Source organism: Urocitellus parryii, chromosome 3 (assembly GCF_045843805.1).
Source record: "Urocitellus parryii isolate mUroPar1 chromosome 3, mUroPar1.hap1, whole genome shotgun sequence".
NCBI lineage: Eukaryota > Metazoa > Chordata > Mammalia > Rodentia > Sciuridae > Urocitellus > Urocitellus parryii.
The window spans coordinates 3,956,429-3,980,541 of NC_135533.1; the positions used below are offsets into that span (position 1 = coordinate 3,956,429).

General features: G+C 46.8%; 1 protein-coding gene across 1 annotated transcript in view; it reads left to right on the top strand.

The window, feature by feature from the left end:
• The first annotated feature begins 862 nt into the window (after window positions 1–862).
• Window positions 863–24,113, top strand: part of Rnf32 (ring finger protein 32) — a 33,172-nt gene continuing 9,921 nt past the window's right edge. Inside the window, exons 1-6 of the mRNA XM_026380360.2 lie at window positions 863–2,147; window positions 2,884–3,148; window positions 9,195–9,337; window positions 11,603–11,635; window positions 12,162–12,286; window positions 12,443–12,551. Of these exons, the coding sequence (XP_026236145.2) occupies window positions 2,133–2,147; window positions 2,884–3,148; window positions 9,195–9,337; window positions 11,603–11,635; window positions 12,162–12,286; window positions 12,443–12,551 (690 nt within the window). The 5' untranslated portion in view covers window positions 863–2,132. The remainder of the gene's footprint in view (window positions 2,148–2,883; window positions 3,149–9,194; window positions 9,338–11,602; window positions 11,636–12,161; window positions 12,287–12,442; window positions 12,552–24,113) is intronic.

Here is a 24,113-nt window from a genome sequence, read left to right on the forward strand (position 1 = left end):
TCGACCCGAAGCCCGGACAGCCCGGGCACTTCTGGGGCATCTGAGGGCTGCGGCCGGTGGGAAAGCAGCCCTGGGAGCAAGCCTCTTTCAACAGCTCACACCAGCACCCACAAGGCCTGGCACACACAGGGGACAGAAGACCCACAGAAACAGGCCCAGCTGTCACACAGATGCAGGTGCCAATGCAGACAAGTCATCAGAGGCCCGGGACAGCCCAGAGTGACGGACAGCACAGCGGAGGACACGGGTGACCAGACCCAGTGACCGACAGTGCAGCCGTGGACATGCGTGACCATGCCAGGTGAGTGACAGGACAGCTTCGGACACAGGTGACCAGGTCTGGTGAGCAGGCCTGGCAACCCTGCACACCCACGGACCTGGCTGACCAGGCCCTGTGACCCAGCGGAACCACAAGAGGGACCAGGCCCTATGACCCAGCCTAACTGCGGCACTAGTGGACCAGGCCTGTGTGGCCTGTGGCCAGGCGAGAGCTGGTGCACCTGTAGACACCTGTGACCGGGCCCTGTGGCTGATGACAAGGTGGCGGGCAGGCGACCCAGCGGTGGGCGGAGGGCGCGCGGGCCGCTGGAGGGTAGGTCGGCGGGGCGCGGGAGCGCGCAGGCACAGCCTGGACCCCGAGGGGCCCGCGGCGCTGGGGACGCTCGCAGCCGACCGCAGCGTACCGCCTCACGGGCCCCCGCGCGCTCCCCGCCACACTGGTCAACGGCGCGGTCCCGCGACGCACTGGCGTCGGGTCGTGGGCGCGACGCGCGGGGAGAGGTCGACGCGCGTGCGCAGCGGCTGTGTCCGGCGCGCGTGCGCGCTGAAAGGAGAGGGGGGGGGGGGAGCATGCGCACCGCGGCCTGTGCCCAGGCTGCGGTTGCTACGGCAACGGCCAGCGCGGCCGACGTGCGGCGCGACCGTGTGGCCGGGGGCCCGCGCGGTTCACTAGCGACCAGTGCCTGGCGGCGTCCAGGCCGTGCACTGCGCGGAGCTGGCGGCGACCGCCGCTGCTGTACAGCGTTAAGGCGCGGGGTCCTCCACGGCCCGGCTCTGGGCCCGCCCTCGACGCCTGGGGACTGGATGAGAACCTCTTTCCTGGTCTCTCGATGCCGTGACCGAAGGGACAGGAAAGGTGACCGCACAACTGGAGGGCCAGCCTTCACGGAACCGAAGGAGCGCTGCCGCCCTCCTGGGTGCCGGGTCCTTCGAGAGGCTGCCCGGCGGGTGACGGGCCCAGCCCCGGCACGTGCCGGCAGCCGCCGCCCCCGGACGCGCGGGAACGGGCGCCTGGCTCTGCGCTGCTGGAGAGGCCCGCCGGGAGGAGCCGGACCCCGGCCGTGGACGGCACCCGGCGCGCACACCCGGCTGCTTCCCAGATGAGCGAGCGGACCAGGAAGGCAGCGGTGTGCGGGGCGACCAGGCAGGGCAGGACTCCTCTTCCCTCCAGAGTCCAGCCGCCTCTCTCCCCCCAAAGAATAAACAGGCCCACTGGCTGCATTGAGTGCCCTCGCGTCCCCGCCCCTGGAGAGACTTGTTCCCTCTGTTCTTCAGATCTCAGCTGCAGGAGGGTTTCATTTTCTAGTCCTAGTTCTCTGATTTGGTCTGAAGTTTTGTTGCATTTATGTCTTATTTACCAGTAGCTGGCTCTTGTTTATATTAATGTGTTCTCTCAAAGTCAATGGGGAACTGCGTGGGGACAGGACTGAGGTATTGACTGGTTTAATTCCTCCCCTCGCTCTTATCAGTTCATTATCAAAGACTTTTTTTTTGGTACTGGGGATTGAACCCAGGGATACTCGACCACTGAGCCACATCCCCAGCCCTATTTTGTGCTTAATTTAGAGACAGGGTCTCACTGAGTTGCTTAGTGCCTCGCTTTTGCTGAGGCTGGCTTTGAACTCGGGATCCTCCTCCCTCAGCCTCCTGAGCCACTGGGATTATAGGCGTGTACCACCCGCCCAACAACAGTTAGACTCTTGATATGTATGTTCCCAGAAAATCCGTAAGAGCTTTTTATGTACACTCTGATTTTCTGTTCACTGTATTTTTTTGCAGAATAATGAAAGCAATGTGATATGGTGTGATGATAGGATTTGTTGAAGCCAAGTCACAACTTTTCCTGATTCAGCATGCTAAAACATAAGGTACACCAGCCTTCTTAAAACATACACACACTTTTACTCATGGGATAGATTTTAACTCCACCTTTTTAAAGTGTACAAATAGTATTTGTACACTCTTAATGGTGTTTCAGTGAGGAATTGTGAGCAGAGAGGAGAAGCACATGGTGTGGGGCAGTGGAAGGTAGAGACAAGTGTTTCTGAGAGCTGCCCAGGCAACCTGTATGGGGAACTCGTCCATAGGAGAAATGTATTTTGACCAAAAAAAAAAAAAAAAAAAATACAGGGGGCTGGGGTTGTGGCTCAGTGATATAGCGCTGGCCTAGCATATGTAAGGCACTGGGTTTGATCCTCGGCACCACATAAAAATAAGTAAATAGAAATAAAGTTATCATGTCTACCTACAACTAAAAAAAAATATTTTTTAAAAATGCACTGAAGTGCAAGATGCTCTTTAGGATTTGCCTGGAGTCGAATTTAATTAGTATGAAACAGTAGGTTTGTTTAGACATGCATAGGTTTATAGGTCATAATGAATTTATTTACACTATAATTAAGGCTTTAATAATCAACTAAGCAGATATTCCTGTTGTTAACCTTGCTGATGAGCCTGGGGTTGGCTCTGGTATAGAAGCCATGGCTCGAGCTCCTTTGCCAGGTGATTCCATCTCCCGTGCCATCAAGGGCCAGGCCTCATGTTTCTTCCCAATGATACATTACACAGTGCTCCTGTAAATGAGACCTTTTTCCTATTTTTTAGGATCACTCATCTAAAAAAGATAACTTAGCAATCACTGCGGTTGCTTTACAAGATCACATTTTACATGACCTTCAACTTGGAAATCTTTCAATAGCAGATAATTCTAAGACAGAAGTACGAAAGAAAGAGAACAAGGCAAAATCTCTGAAGAGAGATGCAAAAGCAGTAGTAGATACTGGACTTAAAAAACCCACGCACAGCCCCAGGGTAGAAGATCCGGAAAGAGAGTACGTTCTTGATCCCACACCACCACCACTGACTTTAGGTAAGCTGATCCGACCATCCCCGCATTGGCTCATTAGCGCTGATGAACCTGCTGAGTTTAGTAATAGAGGGTTTTTGATACAGAGATCCTGTGCGTACTCAGAAAGGTGTGTATGTATTGAAGCTTACAAACAGTGAGGGACAATTTGAACAAGAACATAAAGCCAGTAATACTTGGTAGAATGAGAATAAAAAACAGCAGATTAGAAGAAATACCCATTAATCCATACCAATAGAAATAAATAATTGAATAAATAAATTTTGTAAAAAAAAAAAAAAAACTCCTGAGAGTGGAATGACAACTAATTGCAGCTGCCAGGGTGACAGAAAAACCTCCATTTGGTGACCACCACAGGAATGGTCAGCAGCAGAAAGGAATTCAGGGAGAACCATGTGCAGACGGTGGACACTTAGATGGAAAGGCAGTGACACAGTGACCTCGGCACACAGCACCTTCACCCAGCAAATTGTACCAGTAGAGACTCGACTTCATGTGCCTCCTGAGAAGAGGTGTGACTTCACTTCTGGGCGGCTTGCCCAAAATGCACATCTGAATGTGACCATGAGGAAACCTCAGACCCAGATTTCCTGCCAGTACTCTTCAAAAGCCTGCAGAGAAGCAGAGACTGAGAAACTCCCAGATGACAGGAGACTACAGGGACATGATAACTAAACACCATGTGACATCCACTCCGAGATCAGGAAAAGGACATCAGTGAGACAGTGAAATTAAGTGAGGTCTGTCGACTATGCAGTCCAACCCATCTGAGGAGTGTGTTCCCAGACCCCCATGGGTGCCTGAAGTCACAGATAGCACGGAACCCCATATGTAGTGCTTTTCCCCTATACGTACAGACCTATGATGAAGTTTAGTTTGCACATTAGGCACAGTAAGTGGTTGGCAGCATTAACAGTAACAGAACAACCGTTACGATACCCCGTGATAGAAGTTAAGTGGACATGTCTCTGAAAATACTGTCCTGTACTCACCTGTCATCTTGTGATTAGCTGAAGTGAGTGACATTCCTTGACACAGCCCTGGGCCACATGGGTGTGATGGTGAAACTGGAGTGTGAGACAAAATGTGATGCTCTGCTTCTGCTGGTGAGGGAGGCCTGTGACCTCTGCTGCTGAGAAAGCCTGTTTTGTGTTGGCAGCTAATCACGGCAGGGGATGCCTGCCGGCACCCACTCCGAGGGGCAGGCCCAGCAAAGCCAGATTCTTCTCCACTACACGTGTTGAAATTCTGTGCTATAGTAGTAAGTGTGGGCTGTGCCCTCCAGTGTTGCAATAGACCCCAGAGCTCACTACGACTTCTTTCTGACTTATTGTCTTACAGGACAGTGGAAGGCATGGGTTAAAGGAGTAGGGTTTATTCAAGTGAGAATGATAAAAACAGAACTCTTGCAGGACAAGAGGGGACCACAATAGGGTTGCCACCTAGTATGCTAGTGTAGGGATTTGTAGGGTTTGGAAAAGTGCTAATGCTGTTGTTCCAAATTTATGCTTATCAGGATTTGGGAAAAACATTGGTCCAAATTTATGCTGACAGGTTTTGGAAAAGTACTACTGCTGTTGGTGACGCTGGAGTCTGAACTGCCATTCAGCTCTGCCCCACTTGCACTTCCTTGCTGCTTCTTGGATTTGGGACGTGGGAGGCTGAAGCTGCAGGATGGTGGATGCTTGGGGTTCGGGGCGCAATGCTGTGCAGAGCAGGTGTCTGCACCAGGCCTGGGTTGGGCTGCTAAGGCATGCGGCAGGTCGGCACACCCTGTCTTGCCACGGCTCAGGCTCATTGCACCGTAGCTGGTATGGCGGGCTCTGTGCAGCCGTGGCCCATGATCACCACACACTATCCAGTCAGTCCACCCTGCTGGATTGTTCCACTGCTCTGGGACAGAGGCTTGGCTTCAGTGGCAAAACTTGCATGAATTTTATTTTTCCTTCTGCACAATTTCATGGATAGAAGATTTTGTTCTTACCACAGATATTAGCAACCTCATTGTACAGTTTTGTTTTCGTGTTGTCAAGAATTTTCACCCTTTCACTTAAAGGAAACACTTTACAGCTTTTCCTTCATGTATGTGAATTGCCAGCATCACAATTCTTACATTTTGGAACCATTACTAACACAATCATTGCAATACTGCAAGAGTTGATCCTGAATACCAAGATAGTAACTAAGGGTGGGTAGTGTATACTGTGTGGATACTGTGGACACAGGGATGGTTCATTTCCCAGGTGGATGTGGATTGAGACAGTGAGGTTTTATCATGCTACTCTAAATGCCATGCAATTTTGAAACATTATTTCCATAATTTTCCATTCAGTATTTTCAGGCATGGTTGACTATGACTAACTGAAACCTCAGAAAGTGAAATTGCAGATAGGGGGACTGCTGTAATTGACAGGTCATGTCAACATTGATGTCCTGGTTTTGATTGTTGGCTAGGGTTATATGCTATGTTATTTTGGGGTTAAGGATATACAAGAATTCTTTCAGCCTTTCATAAATCTGAAATGATGTTAAACTGAAACGTTAAAGATTTTTTTTTAAATGATGAGCATGGAGAATATATTTGGTTGGAGTTTTGTGTCCCGATGCAGGTGGATGGACACAGGGTTGTGCAGGCCTGTGGGTTGGCATGTCAGCAGGCAGAGCCGTGCCACGGGGCTCTTTGCATGTCTGCTTGGAGAACATGGTGTGGTCCAGCAGCCTGCTGAGGCTTGGAATGACATCACACAGTGTATCGGTGGACAGTGCCTGTGCATGTAGAGCTTATGTAGATGGTCATCTAGATTCAGCATGGTCAGTCTTAAAAACTTCATCAGGAAAGATTTATATTGGACATCAGGAAGAACTTCCCAATATGGAAAATAAAAGTGTGAAAGAGAGTGAATGAGCAGAACACTGTACTTCATATCAGGTACAGACTCACCCACACCCACCTCACATGCCCTTGGCTCCTGTCTCTTCACTCTGCTCTCTGGAGTTCTCTGTGAGTTCTACGTACAGACCTCCTGGGATCCGACCACGGTGATGTCTTCTGTCTGGCCCTCCTTCTACCTTATCTGCTATTTTATAATAAATACATTTCATTTCAGTTGATGCCCTGTCCATTGGTTTTTCACCTTATTGTGTTTTGTAAAATTTTTTAGTTGTAGATGAACATAATACTTTCATTTTGTATGTTTTTAATCTGGTGCCAAGGATGGAACCCTGAGCCTCACACGTGCTAGGCCAGCGCTGGGCCCCTGAGCCCCAGCCCAGCCCACCTTGTTGGTTTTGGGAGACTGAAGAATCCTTCCCATTCAGAGCTTGCAGGGGTTTTCTTTATCTGCCTTTAAAGCTTTGTCTTGCACATTCCCATCTCCCTCCCGCCTCAGCTGATCCTGTTCATTGGGAAACTGGTTGGAATGAGGCTTTGCTGAGTCCTTTTGTGGCTTTTGTTTCCAAGTCACTTTCTGTTTTAATTGATGTACTTTTGTAACATATTTTAATAGAGGTAAGAAAAGGCCCTTCTCATGCTTCCCCTAAGGGTCGTACACAGTTCTGCTGGAGATCTTGACGTCTGGGTTGGTGGAGAGGGAGTAACACATTTGTAGAGATGGGCTCTGCTCCACAAATGTGGGAACTCTGCTGTCACTGTCAGCCCTCAGTCCTCGACCCTGGGGTTTGCTGAGTAAGTTGCCAGGTCTGCAGGGGTGATCACTGTCTCTTCCCCTCCATTTTTCTGCCCTCTTTTTCCGCTTTCGTCTCTTTTTTCTCTGGCCAGGATTTTCTGAACTGTGTTAAATGTAAGTAGTAATTCTTGGCATTTCCGTCTTGCTCTTGTGTCTAACACAACTTCTCAGTTTATATGAGGTTTATTCTATTTTGTTTTTCTGGTTAGCCTTTAAAAATGGAGTTTCCCTTTAAACAAGTTTCTGGAGTTTTTTAAAGTCATAAATAGATGTCCTTTATTAACTGTTTGGGCTTGAAGCTACTGAGATGCTCTTGCTGAGTTTCCTCCTTTGTGAGTCACCCTGATAGACTTGCAAACCTTGTGAGAGTTGAGTGGCGCCCGATTGTGGTGCTGTCCAGCCATGGTGGATGCTGCACCTAACACTTGCCCAGGAGCTCACGCCTGTGGCCATGGCCCTCGCTGGACCAGGCATGTCCGTGTGCCATCCTTGTCTCATGGGATGGTGGAGGTCACACTAGCGTCATGCAGTGAGCGGGCAGTCGTCCCTCTCTTCAGTACCCCGAAATAACATGAAATAGGAAAGCCCTGGGTGCCTCACCTGCAAAGCCATCAGGCCTGAGCCTCTGTGGCTCCTTTCTGTGGTGGGTAGGGAGCAGCCGTCAGTTCAGACGTGGGCCGCTGCAGGTATGGAAGGAACGAGTCTTGAGAAGGTGGGGTCACGTGCGCCCGGACAGCCTTTTCCCTGCCCTGCCACCTTGGGGTGATGATAGTGACCTGAGTGGACCCAGAGGTTTGTTTCAGGGCCAGGTCCTAGATGGCAGGGGGCAGGCTGGAAAGGCCAGGGACACGTCACCTGACATGAGTCACTGCACTTTGGCGTCTACCGATGGACAAGGGAGGGCCAGGCTGCCGTGGCATGCTCGGAGCCTCGACTCATCACAGCCGGCTCTGTCAGCAAGACGGGAGAAAGCTCTCGCCATGCTGTGGCTCCTCCTGTGCCCCTCACCCTGCCGCCCCCCTCGGCGTCACCTTGGTAGAGCAGCCTTGGGTTGTGTTCTGCAGAACCTTACTCTCCCTTCTGTCTGCTTTCCTCTGGAACGTGTTGGGATGTCCCTTCGCCCTCCTGTCCCCACAGGGTGAGCTCGCCTTACCCACTCCCAGCCCTCGGTGGAGGGCATTTCCACGGCGAGGTTTCCATGGCCAGAGCTCCCTCTGCACTGGGAGGGGTCCTCTGTCAGGCCTCCCGCTCGGGGTCTGTGGACGTCTCTCTTGCCTCCTCCTCTGCAGAGCCCTCGTGGGCTGATGTCCATCACTCTTCTGCACAGGGTGTGGAGGGACGCCAGCGTCCTGCCCAGGTATGCTGCTTCTCCACGCCACGTGCTTCCTGTGTTGCGTGCACCCAGGTCTGACGGAGCGGATGCCTGATGGGTGCTCAGGCAGTGCTGGACAGGGAGTCCCAGGCGGGATGAGTTGGCAGGGCAGATGTGTGGTTGTGCACCCTTGTCATGGTCACTGGGGGCAGAAGCAAGTCAGGGTGGAGGAGGAGGTGCTGATGGCCGTGGGTAAATCAGGCAGGACCCAGTGAGGAAATTTTTGAAAAAATTAGTACCCTTCAATTTCTCTTCTATAAAATTAAATATCCTGCTTGCCTTGTAGAATTATTATGAATGCTAAGTAAGATATGGGAGGTTCTTTGTAAAAAAACATAAATCACTATTGATAATGTAAGGTACCACAGTGACACATGCACGCCTGTGTTCGTAGCAGCACAGTTCACAACAGCCAAACCACAGAACCAGCCCAGGGGTCCGTCCATGGATGAAAAGAAAACGGGGTGTATGTCCAAATGGAGTTTTTTTTCTTCCATAAATAAGAATGAAATTACATCATTTGCAGGAAGTTGGATGGAACGGGAGACCATTATGTTAAGTGAAATAAGCCAACCTCAGAAGGTCAAGTTGTATGTTTTCTCTCATATGAAAGATAGGAAAAGGGAAAATAAAGGTGGGGCTGGGGGGTGCTCATTAAAAACTGAAGGAAGAGCAGTAGGAAAGGAAGGGACGGGGGAGGAGGAGGGGGGAAGGGAAATAGTGGGGAAGGATATTGGCCAAATTGTGTTGCAGTGCTGTGTGCATGTGGGACCAGGAACAGCCCCAGCACTGTGGATGATCACAGGGCACCAGTAAAAATGATCACCAGCGGAAGTCTAGGGAATGTTCGACCACTGAGTTCTCCGCCTCTGTAGAAACACATTGTGTCCTGTTCGTGGAGTGTGAGCCACGAATGCACTGCCTGTCCTTACCACCATCACGGGGGTCCATACTCTAATCATCACCCTCGTTTTTTGCTTCTTCCCTGCAGCCCAGAAGCTGGGCCTCATTGCGCCTCCCCCGGTGCCGCTGTCCTCAGAAGAATGGGAGAGTGTGAAACAGAGGTCCGTCCTGCACGGGGACTCCATGCAGCCGTGCCCCATATGCAGGGAGGAGTTTGAGCTGCACCCCCAGGTGCGTGGCGTGCAGAGGAACAGGTCAGGCTAGGGGCTGCCTTCTCGACACAGTGAGCCGAGCTGGACGTGCGTGGGATGCCCGGCCAGGCCTGCTCTTTCCAGCCCCGTCCTCCTCTGACCCTTAAGACGTTCCCCATGTGGCCAGTCAGAGTGTGTGTGAAGGAGCAGACAGCCTTGTGAGGCAGCTTGTGATTTACTGAATGATGCCAAGTCTCAGGGCAGGAGCATGCACAACAGGAAGTATTCTGTTGCGTGAGCAGAGATGGCAGGTGGAGGGTACAGGGAGGCCCGCGAGTCCCAGGGCAGGGGAATGGCACAAAGGGACTTGTGAACTGAGTCATAAAAGAGGAGAGAGACTGTTTGAATGCCTTCAAAGACCTTGGGGGAGAACCCTAAGAAGGCCGTATCCTTTCATCTTGACTCTTGAACCTGTGGTGCGTGAGCAAGGATGCCACCTGGGTTTGTGAATGGCTGGGGGCCAGTGGCCATTCTGCCTGCTGCTGTCGCCAGACTCAGGCTCCCAGAGTGTCCTTGGTACTGACAACTGCCCTTCAGGGACTGTCTGCTGGCCGCAGCACCCTGCTCCCCCAGGACAGACCAGCAGCTGTGGTCAGAGCCGGCGCGGATCCCGGCCTGGGGAGCTCCAGGCCTCCCTGACACCCTGGCACATAGTCTCTAGGGTTAATCTGCTTCAGAAAGTTGGATTATCAACAAGTAAGTTCACAATCATTAGACTTTTGTTCTTCACTAATCTGAATTCGCAGGTTATTTGAAACATGCTTATTATATCCCAGTTCTCCATCAGGACCTGAGTTGAGCATTTTAGAAGAGAGTTTAGCACAACAGATTGCCAGGTAGGACGATTTATGACTCAGTGCCGAGTGCAGCAAGAGAGTTGATAAACCCACGGGGATCTTCCTGGCCTCAGCAACCTCTTTCTTAATTTCCCTGTGAACATTTAGCCTGATTGTTCACATGAAGATGGAAAACTCAAAATTAAATATCTTAAAGGGTGTCAGGGTACATCCTGCCCAATATTTCTTCCATTCTGCTCTTTGTTTCTCACTAAATTCTATTATTTTTGTTTATTTTGCGTATCTAATAATTATTCCCACGTTAGCATTTTCCCAACACTTTACCGTTTCAGAGGGCCTTCCGGTCAGGCACATGCCCACTTAGCAGATGAGGCAGTCATCTAAGTGCTCCACAGGCCGCCTGGGAGACATGGGAGAGCCCAGCTAGAATTCAGGCCTGACTTCTAGGCCTGACTTCTTGATAGTCTGTTTACTATCAATCATTAATTCTTTATATCACCAGATGTTTGCCAGTAATGCATATTTGTGGACGTTTACATCTAGAAGTATAATATTTTAAGTCTAGAGAAGTAGAGTGTTATTTATTGTTGGTCAATCATCTGTTGATAAAACACCTGATTTTTCTACCAAGAGTGAGTAGTTAAGTTCTTGGATGATTTTAAGCACAAATTTGTCCAGTTTACACTTATTGTTGACAGGAAGCATCAAGGAAAGGTTTCAAAACTTTTTGAATTCTCCATTTCTTCCTTCGTTCCTATTTAAGAATCATGACGTGAGTGAGGGCAAGGAGGACGGGGCTCTTGAAACAGAGCCTCCCCGCCTCCCAGGGCCTGCATCTGAGCCTGGGCCTCCCAGGCCGTGGGCACCTTGGGCCCAGGTGGAGCTGGGTACTGGGGGGAACTAAGCTCAGCACTCCTGCTGGTCTCTCTGCTTCTCTTCACTGGGCTAAGCTCCTGTCCTTGGTCCCAGCACATCACTTTTGGTGGGGAATATGGGTCACATTTACAAAAGAAAAACTGGGGCTGGGGATATACTCAGTTGGTAGAGTGCTTGCCTCACACGCACAAGGCCCTGGGTTCAACCCCGAGCACCTCAAAAAAGGGAAAAACTGACTCCTTTATCCGTGATTTCTGGTATTTAAGTCTCTGAGATTATATTTCAATAAAGCTGTATTAAAAGTTAAGTTGGACAAAGCATTCCTCTGCTCCTTCCCACAAGACCTCCCCCTGTGGCCCTGTGGACGTCTGTCCCTCTCGGCCCCCATCTGCCTGGAAATAGCCCACCCCTAAACCCACTCATGAGTGGGGCAGGCATGAGGCCTGGCTGCCTCGGGGTCCCTGAAACAGAACCGTGTCATGTCCCGAGTGTGATGCTGTTGCCCTGTGGGCCCCGACAGTTGCCCTTGTGAGGATGCTGTGCTGACTGGCCCCTCTGTCTCCCGCGGACAGGTGCTGCTCTCCTGCTCCCACGTGTTCCACAGGGTGAGTCACCCCCGCCCCGCCACACTGCCCCCAGCAGCTTGCTCATCATCTTGGAGCGTCCCCAGAGAGCCCTCTGTTTTACCCATGATCACCACTTGGAGTTAGCACTGTGACTGTAGGCCACACTGCAGTTCATCCTGTTTTGAAAGCCATGAATTTTATGTGACAAAAGAACCACAGACATTTGTGCAACAGATTGTCGCAGTGAGGCACATCAGGGTGAGTGACGGACGGCGTGATTCCTGCCGTGGTCTCCGAGGCCGTCTTGTACACGGCTGCTGGCCTTACCACCCATAGGTCTTCAGGAGGTTTTGATGTCTCTGCATGTGTATTCTTGTAAAAAGCCATTTTTTGAACAGGTTTCATGAGGAAGGTGTTGACATCTGATGAAACTCCTTCACTTCATAGTCCAAATTGGACTAAGTTTCATAATTATGAGAGAATAGAACACTATAATTATATTAGAAGTAAAAATGTTGTTCATAAGTAATTACTCATAAAATGTTAAATGAAATCTGTTTTGCAGGCATGCCTTCAAGGTTTTGAAAGGTTCACAAATAAAAAAACATGTCCTCTCTGTAGAAAGAACCAGTATCAAACCCGAGTGATCCATGATGGGGCCCGTCTGTTCAAAGCCAAGTGTGCTACCAGGTAAGAGCTCTGCCCAGCTGTGGCCAGCGTCCTGCCAGGTGAGGCGGGTGTCTGGGGCCCCAGCTGCTAAGCCTAAAAGCAGAGGGCTTCATGTCCCTGCTGGGGCCTGGCTCAGCCCAGGGCTCACAGAACAGCGAGCAAACCTGTGTGTTGTAGGATCCAAGCCTTCTGGAGAGGCTACGTGGTTAGAAAGTGGTACAGAAGCCTGAGGCAAGCAGTGCCTCCCACAGATGCCAAGTTAAGGAAGAAGTTCTTTGAAGAAAAGGTAGGCATGGGTCGCTCGTCTCCAGTGGTCTCTGTGTGCAGGTGCTCACACCCGGTCCGTAGAGCCAGCAGGGGCAGGAGAACTTTGAGGCTTAGTTCATTTTTTAGGGCGTTTAGATGAGTGAAGGCTTGAGAAAACCCCACTCTTCTCCGACCTCGATCATAAAACGACAACAGGTTAGACTGCAAGCAACTTTCGCTTCCCCATTTGGAAACCGGCTTGAGTTTTCACGTCCTGGTAATTCTAAGGGAAGCAGAAGCCAGAGCTGGGAAGGAAGACGGCAGCTCTCTGGCTGGGCTCCCCTGGGCTGGGGGCCACCGGATCGCAGCACGCAGAGCTTTGTACTGCTCTTTACTTCTGTTTTTACTGGGCTGGGGGGGGGGCGCTTATTTAACAATTTCAATGATTTGTGCCTTGTAACAAAGGCCAGGCATGGCGAGGGGAGGGTGCCCCCAGATCCGGAGCCCACCCGATCCTGCCTTCTTTGTTCGGCCTGGTGGGCACAGGCAGGTCACAGATGCTCCCAGGCCTGTCTCCTGTGTGTGACAGGAGAGGGATTTCGGCTTGCAGGGTCAGTCTGAGCCCTGGACGGCGTGTTTACGGAGGCCTCGCTCACAGCAGCACTGGGAGTTCCCACTGTGAACACGAGCTGATGTGCCTGGGAAGGCTTTGGAGCTACTGACCCTCTGTGCCTTAGTCAGCTTCATTCCTAAGCTGACACTCACCACCCCAGCGCCCTGTGATTGGCTCTCTGCTGAGCTCCTTGGACTCCCACTTGGACTAAGGCGAGGTGGGAGCACGCCTCCCTGTCTGGAGCAGGCCCCTTCCCCATGTGCCCTGGGCCTGGGGCATGGCATAGTACATCTTTTGCTTTAGGGATAAGGTCTGGGCTCATCACGGCCTGCTGCAAGGTTTCATGTGACTTGGTGTGACCTTGGACGAAAGCTCAGTGTCCTTGTCCCTCAAGAGTGGCTTCAGAGACCCTTTGTTACCCGAATCATCCCAGAACCACATGAGTCCTGCCAGCCCTGGCCTCGGAGACGCTAACACAGGGTGATCTTTTCAGATGTGAGTGAGGGTAACGGTACATCCCACTGGCTTACTGTGGTGGACTGTGCTGTCCCGTCTTGGCCTGGGTCCCAGGCTGTGGGAGCTGGGGGCCCTGCAGAGGAGAGTAAGGAAGACTGAGGTCCCACCACTGAACTGGGAGGCAGGGACATCTGAGGAAGGGCCACCTCCTGGTACAATACCCTCCCCTGCTGTGTGCTGCTGGTGGTGAGAAGCTTTCACCTGCCCACACTGCCTGGTTCTTTTTCAGAAAACACAGCAAATGGGCTAAAGGTTCTGACAAGTAACTGGATAAAGAATGTGTGTGGCCTCTGCTTCTCTCACAGCCCGTCCTCTCTTGCTGCAGAGAAAGCAGCAGCCAACTTCTTTCTAGGTCTCCCGCTCTGGTCCCAGCCCCCGGGCCAAGGTCGCAGTGGCAGCCACGTCTGCAGCTTTGCCAGGGGAACAGGTCGGAGCGCCGTGTGTCCAGGCGGTGGCTCTCTCCCCACATGGAGGGGTGCTGTAGCGGTCGTTCTCCCGTCAGGGGATGGTGGTCTCCCCTGTGGTTTCAGTCTTCTTGAACCCACCTTCTTGTGCGTTTTTGCAGCAGTAGTCCACGGTCAGGCTCTCCCTGGGGCCGCTCTAGGCTCTCCCTGGGGCGGCTCTCCACCGTCAGGCTCGCGCGGGGGCTGCTCTCAGCGTTAGGTTTCTGTTCGTTTATTTGTGATGGATCTCACTGTTGCAGTGCGTGGGTTCCAGGTGACTACTGTCCCAGAGGCAGGAAAGGAGCACATGTACGTTGCATGAACTGGTGTGTGAGCGGCCTGGTCTGCACTTGGGGCTGAGATGACCCTGTAAAGTTTACCACGGCTCCTGCCGTGTGTGTGCCCCTGCACTGGGCTGGGGGCAGAGGGTTAGGGGCAGGCTCTGGAGAGCTGCCCTGCAGGAAATGCACCCTCACAGTGATGGCATGTGCCTGCCGCTCAGGAGACCCCCGTGCTCCCTGCACCCCGCGCTCACATCTCTGTCCTGCTTCCTCTCCACAGCCCCGTCTGCCCGCTGTGGCAGTGTGCTACTCACCTGGGGCGGTCCCTGGCTCCTGGGGAAGAAGCCCTGCACATTCCACAGAGGGGCTTGCTGAAGCAGGTTCTGAGGGAGGCCTGGCCCCTTGTCATGTGGAAGGGAGGGCAGGAGAGGGACGTGTGAATCTGGAGCACTCTGAGATCCTGCCAGAGCTCGTGGCACACACAGGAGTGTCCCAAGTGTCCTGGGAGATCTGCTTTAGACTCCTGACCAATTCAGAAACCCGCAAGCAGCCAGCCCTTGGTGCTGCAGTCCTCACACCTCCTTTCTGAGCACTGTCCCCTCCCCTGGCCTTAACACATGAGGACTTAAGTCAGGGGAGGTCTTCCGCAGGGTCCTCCCAGCTCCTCAGCCGCGTCCCAGTCACGGGACTCCTGCAGTGGGGCATTCTTCCTGCCTTTAAGACTTTAAGGCTCCATCAGACTCCTTCCCTGAGCTATAGAAACACAAGGGACCATTAATCTATAGTTTAAAGGTCAGCCTGTTCACGGAATCTGAGAGAGCTCTGAACTGCCTCACTGAATTCACCATGACCAAGGTGTCCTGTGACTGGGCTGAGGGCGGCTCAGATTATCTGTTTGATATTATCTCTGGGTGTGTCCATGAGGACACAAGCAAGATTAGCATCTGAATCTGTAGAATTAGAAAAATAAATCACCCTTCCCAGAATGGGTGGGCAGTAGCCAGAGCAGAACAAAATGGCAGGAGAAGGGAAATCGCTTGGAATAAATAGTTAAACAACAAAATGGATTCGGCAGCTCAGGAGGCTGAGGCCAGAGGACCACAGTTTTGAGGCCTGCCTCAGAAACAGCAAAGCCATAAGCAACTTAGGAAGAGGCTGTCTCAAAATAAAAAGGGCTGGGGATGTGGCTCAGTGGTCAAACACCTCTGTGTTTAATCCCTGCTACCAAAACAAACAGATGGAAACAATGTGTTTGGAGGAAAGCATTACAAAATAAGTTTATGATCTGAGATAGAAAGGACTTTTCTGAATGTGTTTTTGCATAAGCCATAAAGGAAATGATAACAACATAAAATTTCAAAACTTCTTTATAGGGGGATAAAAATTAAAAGATGACCACATCAGGGAAATGTCTGCAAGCATACATGTCTTTAAACATTTCCGTAATACACTGTGACAAGCAGTCTGCCGAAGAGGGACTGCGGTACAAGCTGAGGTGGGGGGTGTCCAGCCTTCCTGTGGTTAAAATGAGAGGTGAGAACCCGCCTCACCGAGAGGCAAGAACTGGAAAGCCAGGTGATGACTTTCCAGCCCAGAGGCAGAGGGGGAAGGGACGTCCTGGTGACCGTCCCTGGAGTGCTCAGAGGTTGCCCCTACATGCCCGAGACAGCCACAGAGGAAGAGCATGAGCCACCAGAGAGGCGCCCGCTGGGGACCCCTGGGTGACCACTGCCCAGCAGCCACAGAGCCCCAGGTAGATGTGCAGAAAGGAAGATGAAGCAACGTGTGGGATGTTTGATGGAATTCTTTAAGACATAAATGAGAAAAAAGTGAATCTGAGTGATCTTTAGGGCCATATAGTATCGATCTTAACAGTAGTTTTCTGTAGAGAAAAATGGGAAGACAAGGACAGGAAGAGAATTACCTTTTGTTTAAGCCTTTGTGGACTTTCTGACCTTATACACATAGTTTTTGGTGAAGGAAACAAAATTCACACTATCTGTAGAGAAAATTTGTGTTCTCTGCTTTTTCTGCTTGGTATATTTCTATATTAAATAAAAAAATTATCTGTTAAAAATTATTCCAGCAAAAGTCAGGAAAAGGGAAAAAGGCAATAAGGAAGGATGATCAGTAGAAGGTAAGATGACAGAGTAAAACAGCAGTAACAGACATGACGGGGACAGACTTCCCTGTCTCATAGCAAACTCTTGGAGAACAAAATGAAACAAAAATGCCCCGTGTAAAGGCATGCTCACCACAACCACGCCAGCGACCAAGACGAGATCCCAAGAAAATCAAAATAGCATAATTGAATGTTAAATAATGTATTTTGAAATTTAAACTCTAAATTCTGATGTTCATGACCAGAATACCAGTCTTATTTGGTGAATAGCTAAAGCTATTCTTAGGGGCAAATTAGTTGTGTCAGATAGAATTATTACTAAGCACAAAATATTACAATAATGAACCACTCATCCAAGTCAGAAATCTGGAAAACAACACTGAACTTTCTCTTAGATAAAGGAAGTAGACAATATAAAGATAAAATAGATATTAGGAAAAAAGCAAAGCTGGTGGATGAGCTGGTATTTGGGGGGAATACTTTAAGACAAATATGTCACCAGAGTTTAAAAATACTATAAAACCATTTCATGGGACCCAAAGCCCGTGGTTCTAGCACACACATGGCTCTCAAGCGGCTTAGCAGAATCACCTATCAGCACCTCTGCAGAACTCCAGACTGTGCCCCACTCCCATGCAGGTCACTCGGCTGCTACCTACCCACAGCACAAGGTCATCACCCAGCTCCCCCCACCTCAGCAGACACCCCAGTGCTACAAGCAGACCAAATCCATCTTGGAAAAACCTTTCTCGCCATATTTGGTGGGTGTGGCTATCAGATCAGGTCTCCATCTGAGCAGCATATCATCCTATGCCAGACCCTCAGTTCATCGTCCACCGCCGGAGACTGTGAACCTTTTTATGAGACTACTGATTATATTTTAAATAATAATTGATCCAACATTTCTGGACATTGAGACCAAACTGTAAATGTCTTAATAACAACAATTTGTTCATAAGTGATGTATTGTTGATATTGGGATCTGTTAACATTGTCCTTCCCCACAAAGGAGGGATCTTGGAACCCTACATGAGCACTACAAATCTATAGGGTAAAAACAACACACCAGACCCACAGAGGTGGAAAGGAAGACACATGAACAATATGAAAAGGGAAGAAAATGCCACAAACAAATTAAACAACACATCATTAGAATCATTGGCAGCTACAGCAGGAAAAAAATGACAGAAAAAGATTTCAGGATATACATGGTTAAAATGTTCTGTGGACTCAAAGAAACATAAGAGAACAAATACAGGCAGTGAAAGATCACTTCTACAATGAGCTACATAAACAAATCCAAAAAGGAAAAGATTACCTCAACAGGGCAATAGAGGTTCTATAAAAACACCAAACAGAAATACTTGAAATTAAAGAAATAATAAACCAAATTAAAAACTCAAATGAAAGCATCACCAACAGAGTAGACCACTTAGAAGACAGGACATCAGACAATGAAGATCAAATAAATCATCTTGAAAAGAACATAGACCACATAGTGAAAATGGTAAGAAACCACGAGCAGAACATTCAAGAAATACGGGATAGCCTAAAAATACCAAATTTAACAGTCATTGGGATAGAGGAAGGCATAGAGGTCCAAACCAAATGGATGAACAATCTATTCAATGAAATAATATTGGAAATCCAAATTCAAGAAGCCTACAGGACGCCGAATGCACAAAATCACAACAGATCCACACCAAGGCACATCATAATGAAAATGCCCAACATACAGAATAAGGAGAGAATTTTAAAAGCCACAAGAGAAAGGAATCAGATTACTTATAAGGGAAAACCAATTAGGATAATGGCAGATTTTTCAACACAGACCCTGAAAGCTAGAAGATCCTGGAACAACATATATCAAGCTCTGAAAGATAATGGGTGCCAACCAAGAACTTGTATCCAGCAAAACTAAGCTTTAGATTTGAAGATAAAATAAAAACCTTCCACGATAAACAAAAGTTAAAAGAATTTATAGCTAGAAAACCAGCATTACAAAATATCCTTGGCAAAATATTTCATGAAGAGGAAATGAAAAAGAACAATGAAAATCAGCAGAGGGAGGTATACACCAAAGGAAAAACTATCAAAGAGGAAAACCAAGTCAAGTAAACAAATATGGCTGGGAATACAAATCATGTCTCAATAATAACCCTGAATGTTAATGGCTCAAACTCACCAATCAAAAGAAATAAACTAGCTGATTGTATTTAAAAAAGACTCAACAATATGCTGCCTTCAGGAGACTCATCTGATAGGAAAAGACATCCACAGACTGAAGGTGAAATGTTGGGAAAAATCATACCACTCACATGGACTGCCGAAGCCAACAGGGGTTTCCATCTTTGTATCAAAGTAGACCTCAAGCCAAAGTTAATCAAAAGGGATAAAGATAGACATTACATACTGCTCAAGGGAACCATATACCAACAAGACATTTCAATTATAAATATATATGCCCCAAATAATGGAGCAGCTATGTTTATCAAAAAAACTCTTCTCAAGTTCAAGAGTCAAACTGACCTCAACACAATAATCTTGGGTGACTTTAACACACCTCTCTCACCACTGGATAGATCTTCTAAACAAAAGTTGAATAAAGAAACTATAGAACTTAATAACACAATAATTTAGACTTAACTGACATATATAGAATATTTCAACCTGCATCAAAATACACATGCAGCACATGGATCCTTCTCTAAAATAGACCATATATTATGCCACAAAGCAACTCTTAGCAAATACAAAAAAGTAGAGATACTACCATGCATTTTATCAGATCATCATGGAATGAAATTAGAAATCAATGACAAAATAAAAAACAAAAATTTCTCCATCACCTGGAGACTAAACAATATGCTACTGAATGAACAATGGGTCACAGAAGATATCAATGAGCAGATTTAAAAATTCCTGGAGGTAAATGAGAACATAGACACAACATATGGAAATCTCTGGGACACTATGAAGGCAGTACTAAGAGGAAAATTCATTGCATGGAGTTCATTCCTTAAAAGAAGAAAAGGTCAACAAATAAATGACCTCACAATACATCTCAAAGCCCTAGAAAAAGAAGAACAAGCCAGCAGCAAAAGCAATAGAAGGCAAGAAATCATTAAAATTAGAGATGAAATCGAAACAAAAGAAACAATTGAAAAAATTGACAAAACTAGAAGTTGGTTCTTTGAAAAAATAAATAAGATTGACAGACCCTTAGCTACACTAATGAAGAGAGGGAGAGATAACACTCAAATTACCAACATACGCGATGAAAAAGGTAATATCACAACAGACACTACAGAAGTACAGAAGATAATTAGAAATTATTTTGAAAACTTATACTTCAATAAAATAGAAGACACTGAAGGCACCGACAAATTTCTTAAGTCATACAATTTGCCCAGATTTGAGTCAGGAAGATATACACAATTTAAACATATCAATATCAAGTGAGGAAATAGAAGATGCCATCAGAAACTTACCAACCAAGAAAAGCCCAGGACCGGATGTATACACAGCTGAGTACCACAAGACCTTTAAAGAAGAACTAATACCAATACTCTTCAATTTATTTCAGGAAATAGAAAAAAGAGGCAGTAATTCCAAACTCATTCTATGAGGCCAATATCACCCTGATCCCCAAACCAGGTAAAGACACATCAAAGAAAACTTCAGACCAATCTCTCTAATGACCATAGATGCAAAAATTCTCAATAAAATTCTGGCAAATTGAATACAAAAACATATTAAAAAGATTGTGCACCATGATCAAGTGGGATTCATCCCAGGGATGCAAGTCTGGCTCAACATATGGAAATCAATAAATGTAATTCATCACAATAATAGACTCAAAGAAAAGAATCATATGTTCATCTCGATAGGCGCAGAAAAAGCATTTGACAAAATATAGCACCCCTTTATGTTCAAAATACTAGAAAAACTAGGGATAACAGGAACATATCTCAACATCATAAAGGCTATCTATGCTAAGCCCCAGGCCAACATCATACCATATGGAGAAAAATTGAAGGCATTCCCTCTAAAAACTGGAACAAGACAGGGATGCCCTCTTTCACCACTTCTATTCAACATAGTTCTTGAAACACTGGCCAGAGCAATTAGACAGATGAAAGAAATTAAAGGGGTAAATATAGGAAAAGAAGAACTTAAATTAGCACTATTTGCTGATGATATGATTCTATACCTAGAAGACCCAAAAAAATCCACCAGAAAACTTCTAGACTAGTAAATGAATTCAGCAAAGTATGGGATACAAAATCAACACCCATAAATCAAAGGCATTTCTGTATATCAGTGACAAATTCTCTGAGAAGGAAATGAGGAAGACTGCCCCATTCACAATATCCTCAAAAAAAAAAAAAAATAAGATACTTGGGAATCAACGAAAGAGGTGAAAGACCTCTACAATGAAAACTACAGAACCCTAAAGAGAGAAATCAAAGAAGACCTTAGAAGATGGAAACATATACCTTGCTCTTGGATAGGCAGAATTAATATTATCAAAATGACCATACTACCTAAAGCACTGTACAATTTAAATGCAATACCTATCAAAATTCCAATGGCATTCCTCATAGAAATAGAAAAAGTAATCATGAAATTCATCTGGAAAAATAAGAGACCCGGAATAGCTAAAGCAATCCTTAGAAGAGTGAAGCTCTACCAGACCTTAAACTATACTACAGAGCAATAGTAACAAAAACAGCATGGTATTGGCACCAAAACAGACTCATAGACCAATGGTACGTAATAGAGGACACAGAGACTAACCCCCAAAATTACAGTTATCTTATATTAGACAAAGTTGTCAAAAACAGGCATTGGAGAAAGGATAACATCTTCAACAAATGATGCTGGGAAAACCAGAAATTCATATGCAGCAAAATGAAATTAAACCTCTGTCTCTCACCATGCACAAAACTCAACTCAAATGGATCAAGGACCTAGGAATTAAATCAGAGACTCTGCATCTATTAAAAGGAAAAGTAGGCCCTAATCTTCATTATGTGTGATTAGGCCCCAACTTCCTTAATAAGACTCCTATAGCGCAATAATTAAAACCAAGAATCAATAAATGGGATGGAATCAAACTAAAAAGCCTTTTCTAAGCAAAAGAAAAAGGTGAACAGAGAGCCTACATCCTGGGAGCAAATTTTTACCCCTCACACATCAGATAGAGCACTAATCTCTAGGGTATATAAAGAACTCAAAAAGCTAAGCACTGAAAAAACAAATAACCCAATCAACAAATGGGCCAAGGACCTGAACAGACACTTCTCAGAAGAGGATATACAATCAATCAACAAATATATGAAAAACTGCTTATCATCTCTAGCAATCAGAGAAATGCAAATCAAAACCACTCTAAGATAGCATCTCACTCCAGTCAGAATGGCAGCCATGATGAAGACAACAACAATTGCTGGTGAGGATGTGGGGGAAAAGGTACACTGCTGGTGGGAGTGCAAATTAGTGCAGCCAATATGGAAAGCAGTATGGAGATTCCTTGGGAATCTGGGAATGGAACCACCATTTGACCCAGCTATCCGTCTCCTCAGTCTATACCCAAAAGACTTAAAAACAGCATACTACAGGGACACAGCCACATCAATGTTTAGAGCAGCAAAATTCATAATAGCTAAACTGTGGAGCCAACCTAGATGCCCTTCAGTGGATGAATGGGTTAAAAAATGTGGAATATACACACAGAGGAATTTTACTCAGCATTAAAAGAGAACAAAATCATGGCATTTGCAGGTAAATGGATGGAGTTGGAGAAGATAATGCTAAGTGAAGTTAGCCAATCCCAAAAAACAAATACTGAATGTTTTCCCTGATATAAGGAGGCTGACTCAAAATGGGGTAGAGAGGGGAACATGGGAGGAATAGATGAATTCTAGATAGGGCAGAGGGGTAGGAGGGAAAGGGAGGAGGCAGGGAATTAGCAAGGATGGTGGAATGTGATGGACATCATTATCCAGAGTACATGTATGAAGACTCGAATTGGGTGTCAACCTACTTTAGGTACAAACAGATATGAAAAATTGTAGTATATATGTGTAATAAGAATTGTAATGCAAAAAAAAAGTACATGAATAAAGACATGAATTGGCGTGAACATACTTTATATACAAAGATATGAAAAATTGTGCTCTGTATGTGTAATAAGAACTGTAATGCATTCCACAGTCATGTATTTTAAAAAATAAAATCAATTTAATAAATTTTTTAAAAAACCATTTCATGAAACAGAACCCAGACATACAGAAAAGGAGGGTACCCAGTAATCATTTTAAAATAAGACTATTTTTTATAACTTTATGTCATTAAAGCTGAAAATGTAATTGAAATCATTTCCTATAAAAATAACAAACATGGAAATAAATTTTAAATATGACAGAAAAATTATAAGCATCCCAATTTTTATTGATAAGACATCAAAATTTAACTAATCCTGGCAGTCAGCACCAGAGCCAGGTGAGATTTCCTTGTGACCAAGTCTGTGTAGGAGACTAAAGGCACCTGTTTCCCATGGTGAAGCCCTAGAGATACAAAACGACCCCCTGTCAGCACACCTGGCCAGGCTTTGCTGGAAAGCAGCACAGGAGACAAGACAGTGCCCATGTTTATGGGTCAACCCGTAGCACATTTATGATGTCATCATTTCCTGAAAAATAGCATTAATCAGAAATAAAACTCAATGAGAAATGATCACTTTCCTCGTAGTTGACACCAAGACGAAACTGAAAGAGGAAGTGCATGGCTTAAGACAGATTTTCTTCTAATGAAATAAAAGACTTGCATAAAATGGTGAATGCAAACAAAAGTGTCTGTTTTCTCCAGATTATGTGAACTTTGTATCCTTTTTAACTCACCAAAGAGTAGACTTGACCATGCACTTGGAATTTTACAGGTGAATTCTAAAGATTATCTCATCAAGTACAAAGAGCTAAACATTTTTTAGAAGAAAGATTAATGATCCTTGATAGATATCTCTATCTATCTATATTTTTGGCAACTAAGATTCTTATGAAATAATAGAAAATTGATAAGCCGTAGAAAGTTGCATGTATCAGCCTAGAGGAATTCTTAGTCTGCAGTCAGGGGGACATTTCAGGTGAGTCGAGAAAGGCAGTCCATGTGTGTGTGGGGGGGGAGGGAGCATCCCTTCCCACCACCTCCCCGGAAGAGCATTAGCACATGCATTAGCACTTGAATAAATGTCTGGAGCCGAGGACAGCTTCCTGGGTGCTGTGCTTTGTTAGGCAGGGGCGTCACCAGCCAGCTTCCTCACTGCAGAGGATGGAAGACCGTGTGTTCAGGGGCCCTGCGTGGTGGTGCCCCTGCTCCGGTAGGATGGTACCAAGGAAGGGCCTGCAACTGGTCCTTGACAAGGCAAAGGGGTCATCTTTATTTTTAGCAAGATAATAAAAGTAAGTTTTAGTAAAAGTGGAATATTTCTTTATGTACCAATGTTTGGGGTTGCGACTGTTTTCTGGAGCTTTTTTAATTCCTTCTGTCCCATCATCCCAGATGACATGGGACACCTATCAGAACTTAAATTGAGCAACACATATCACCAAATATACGGTGACTT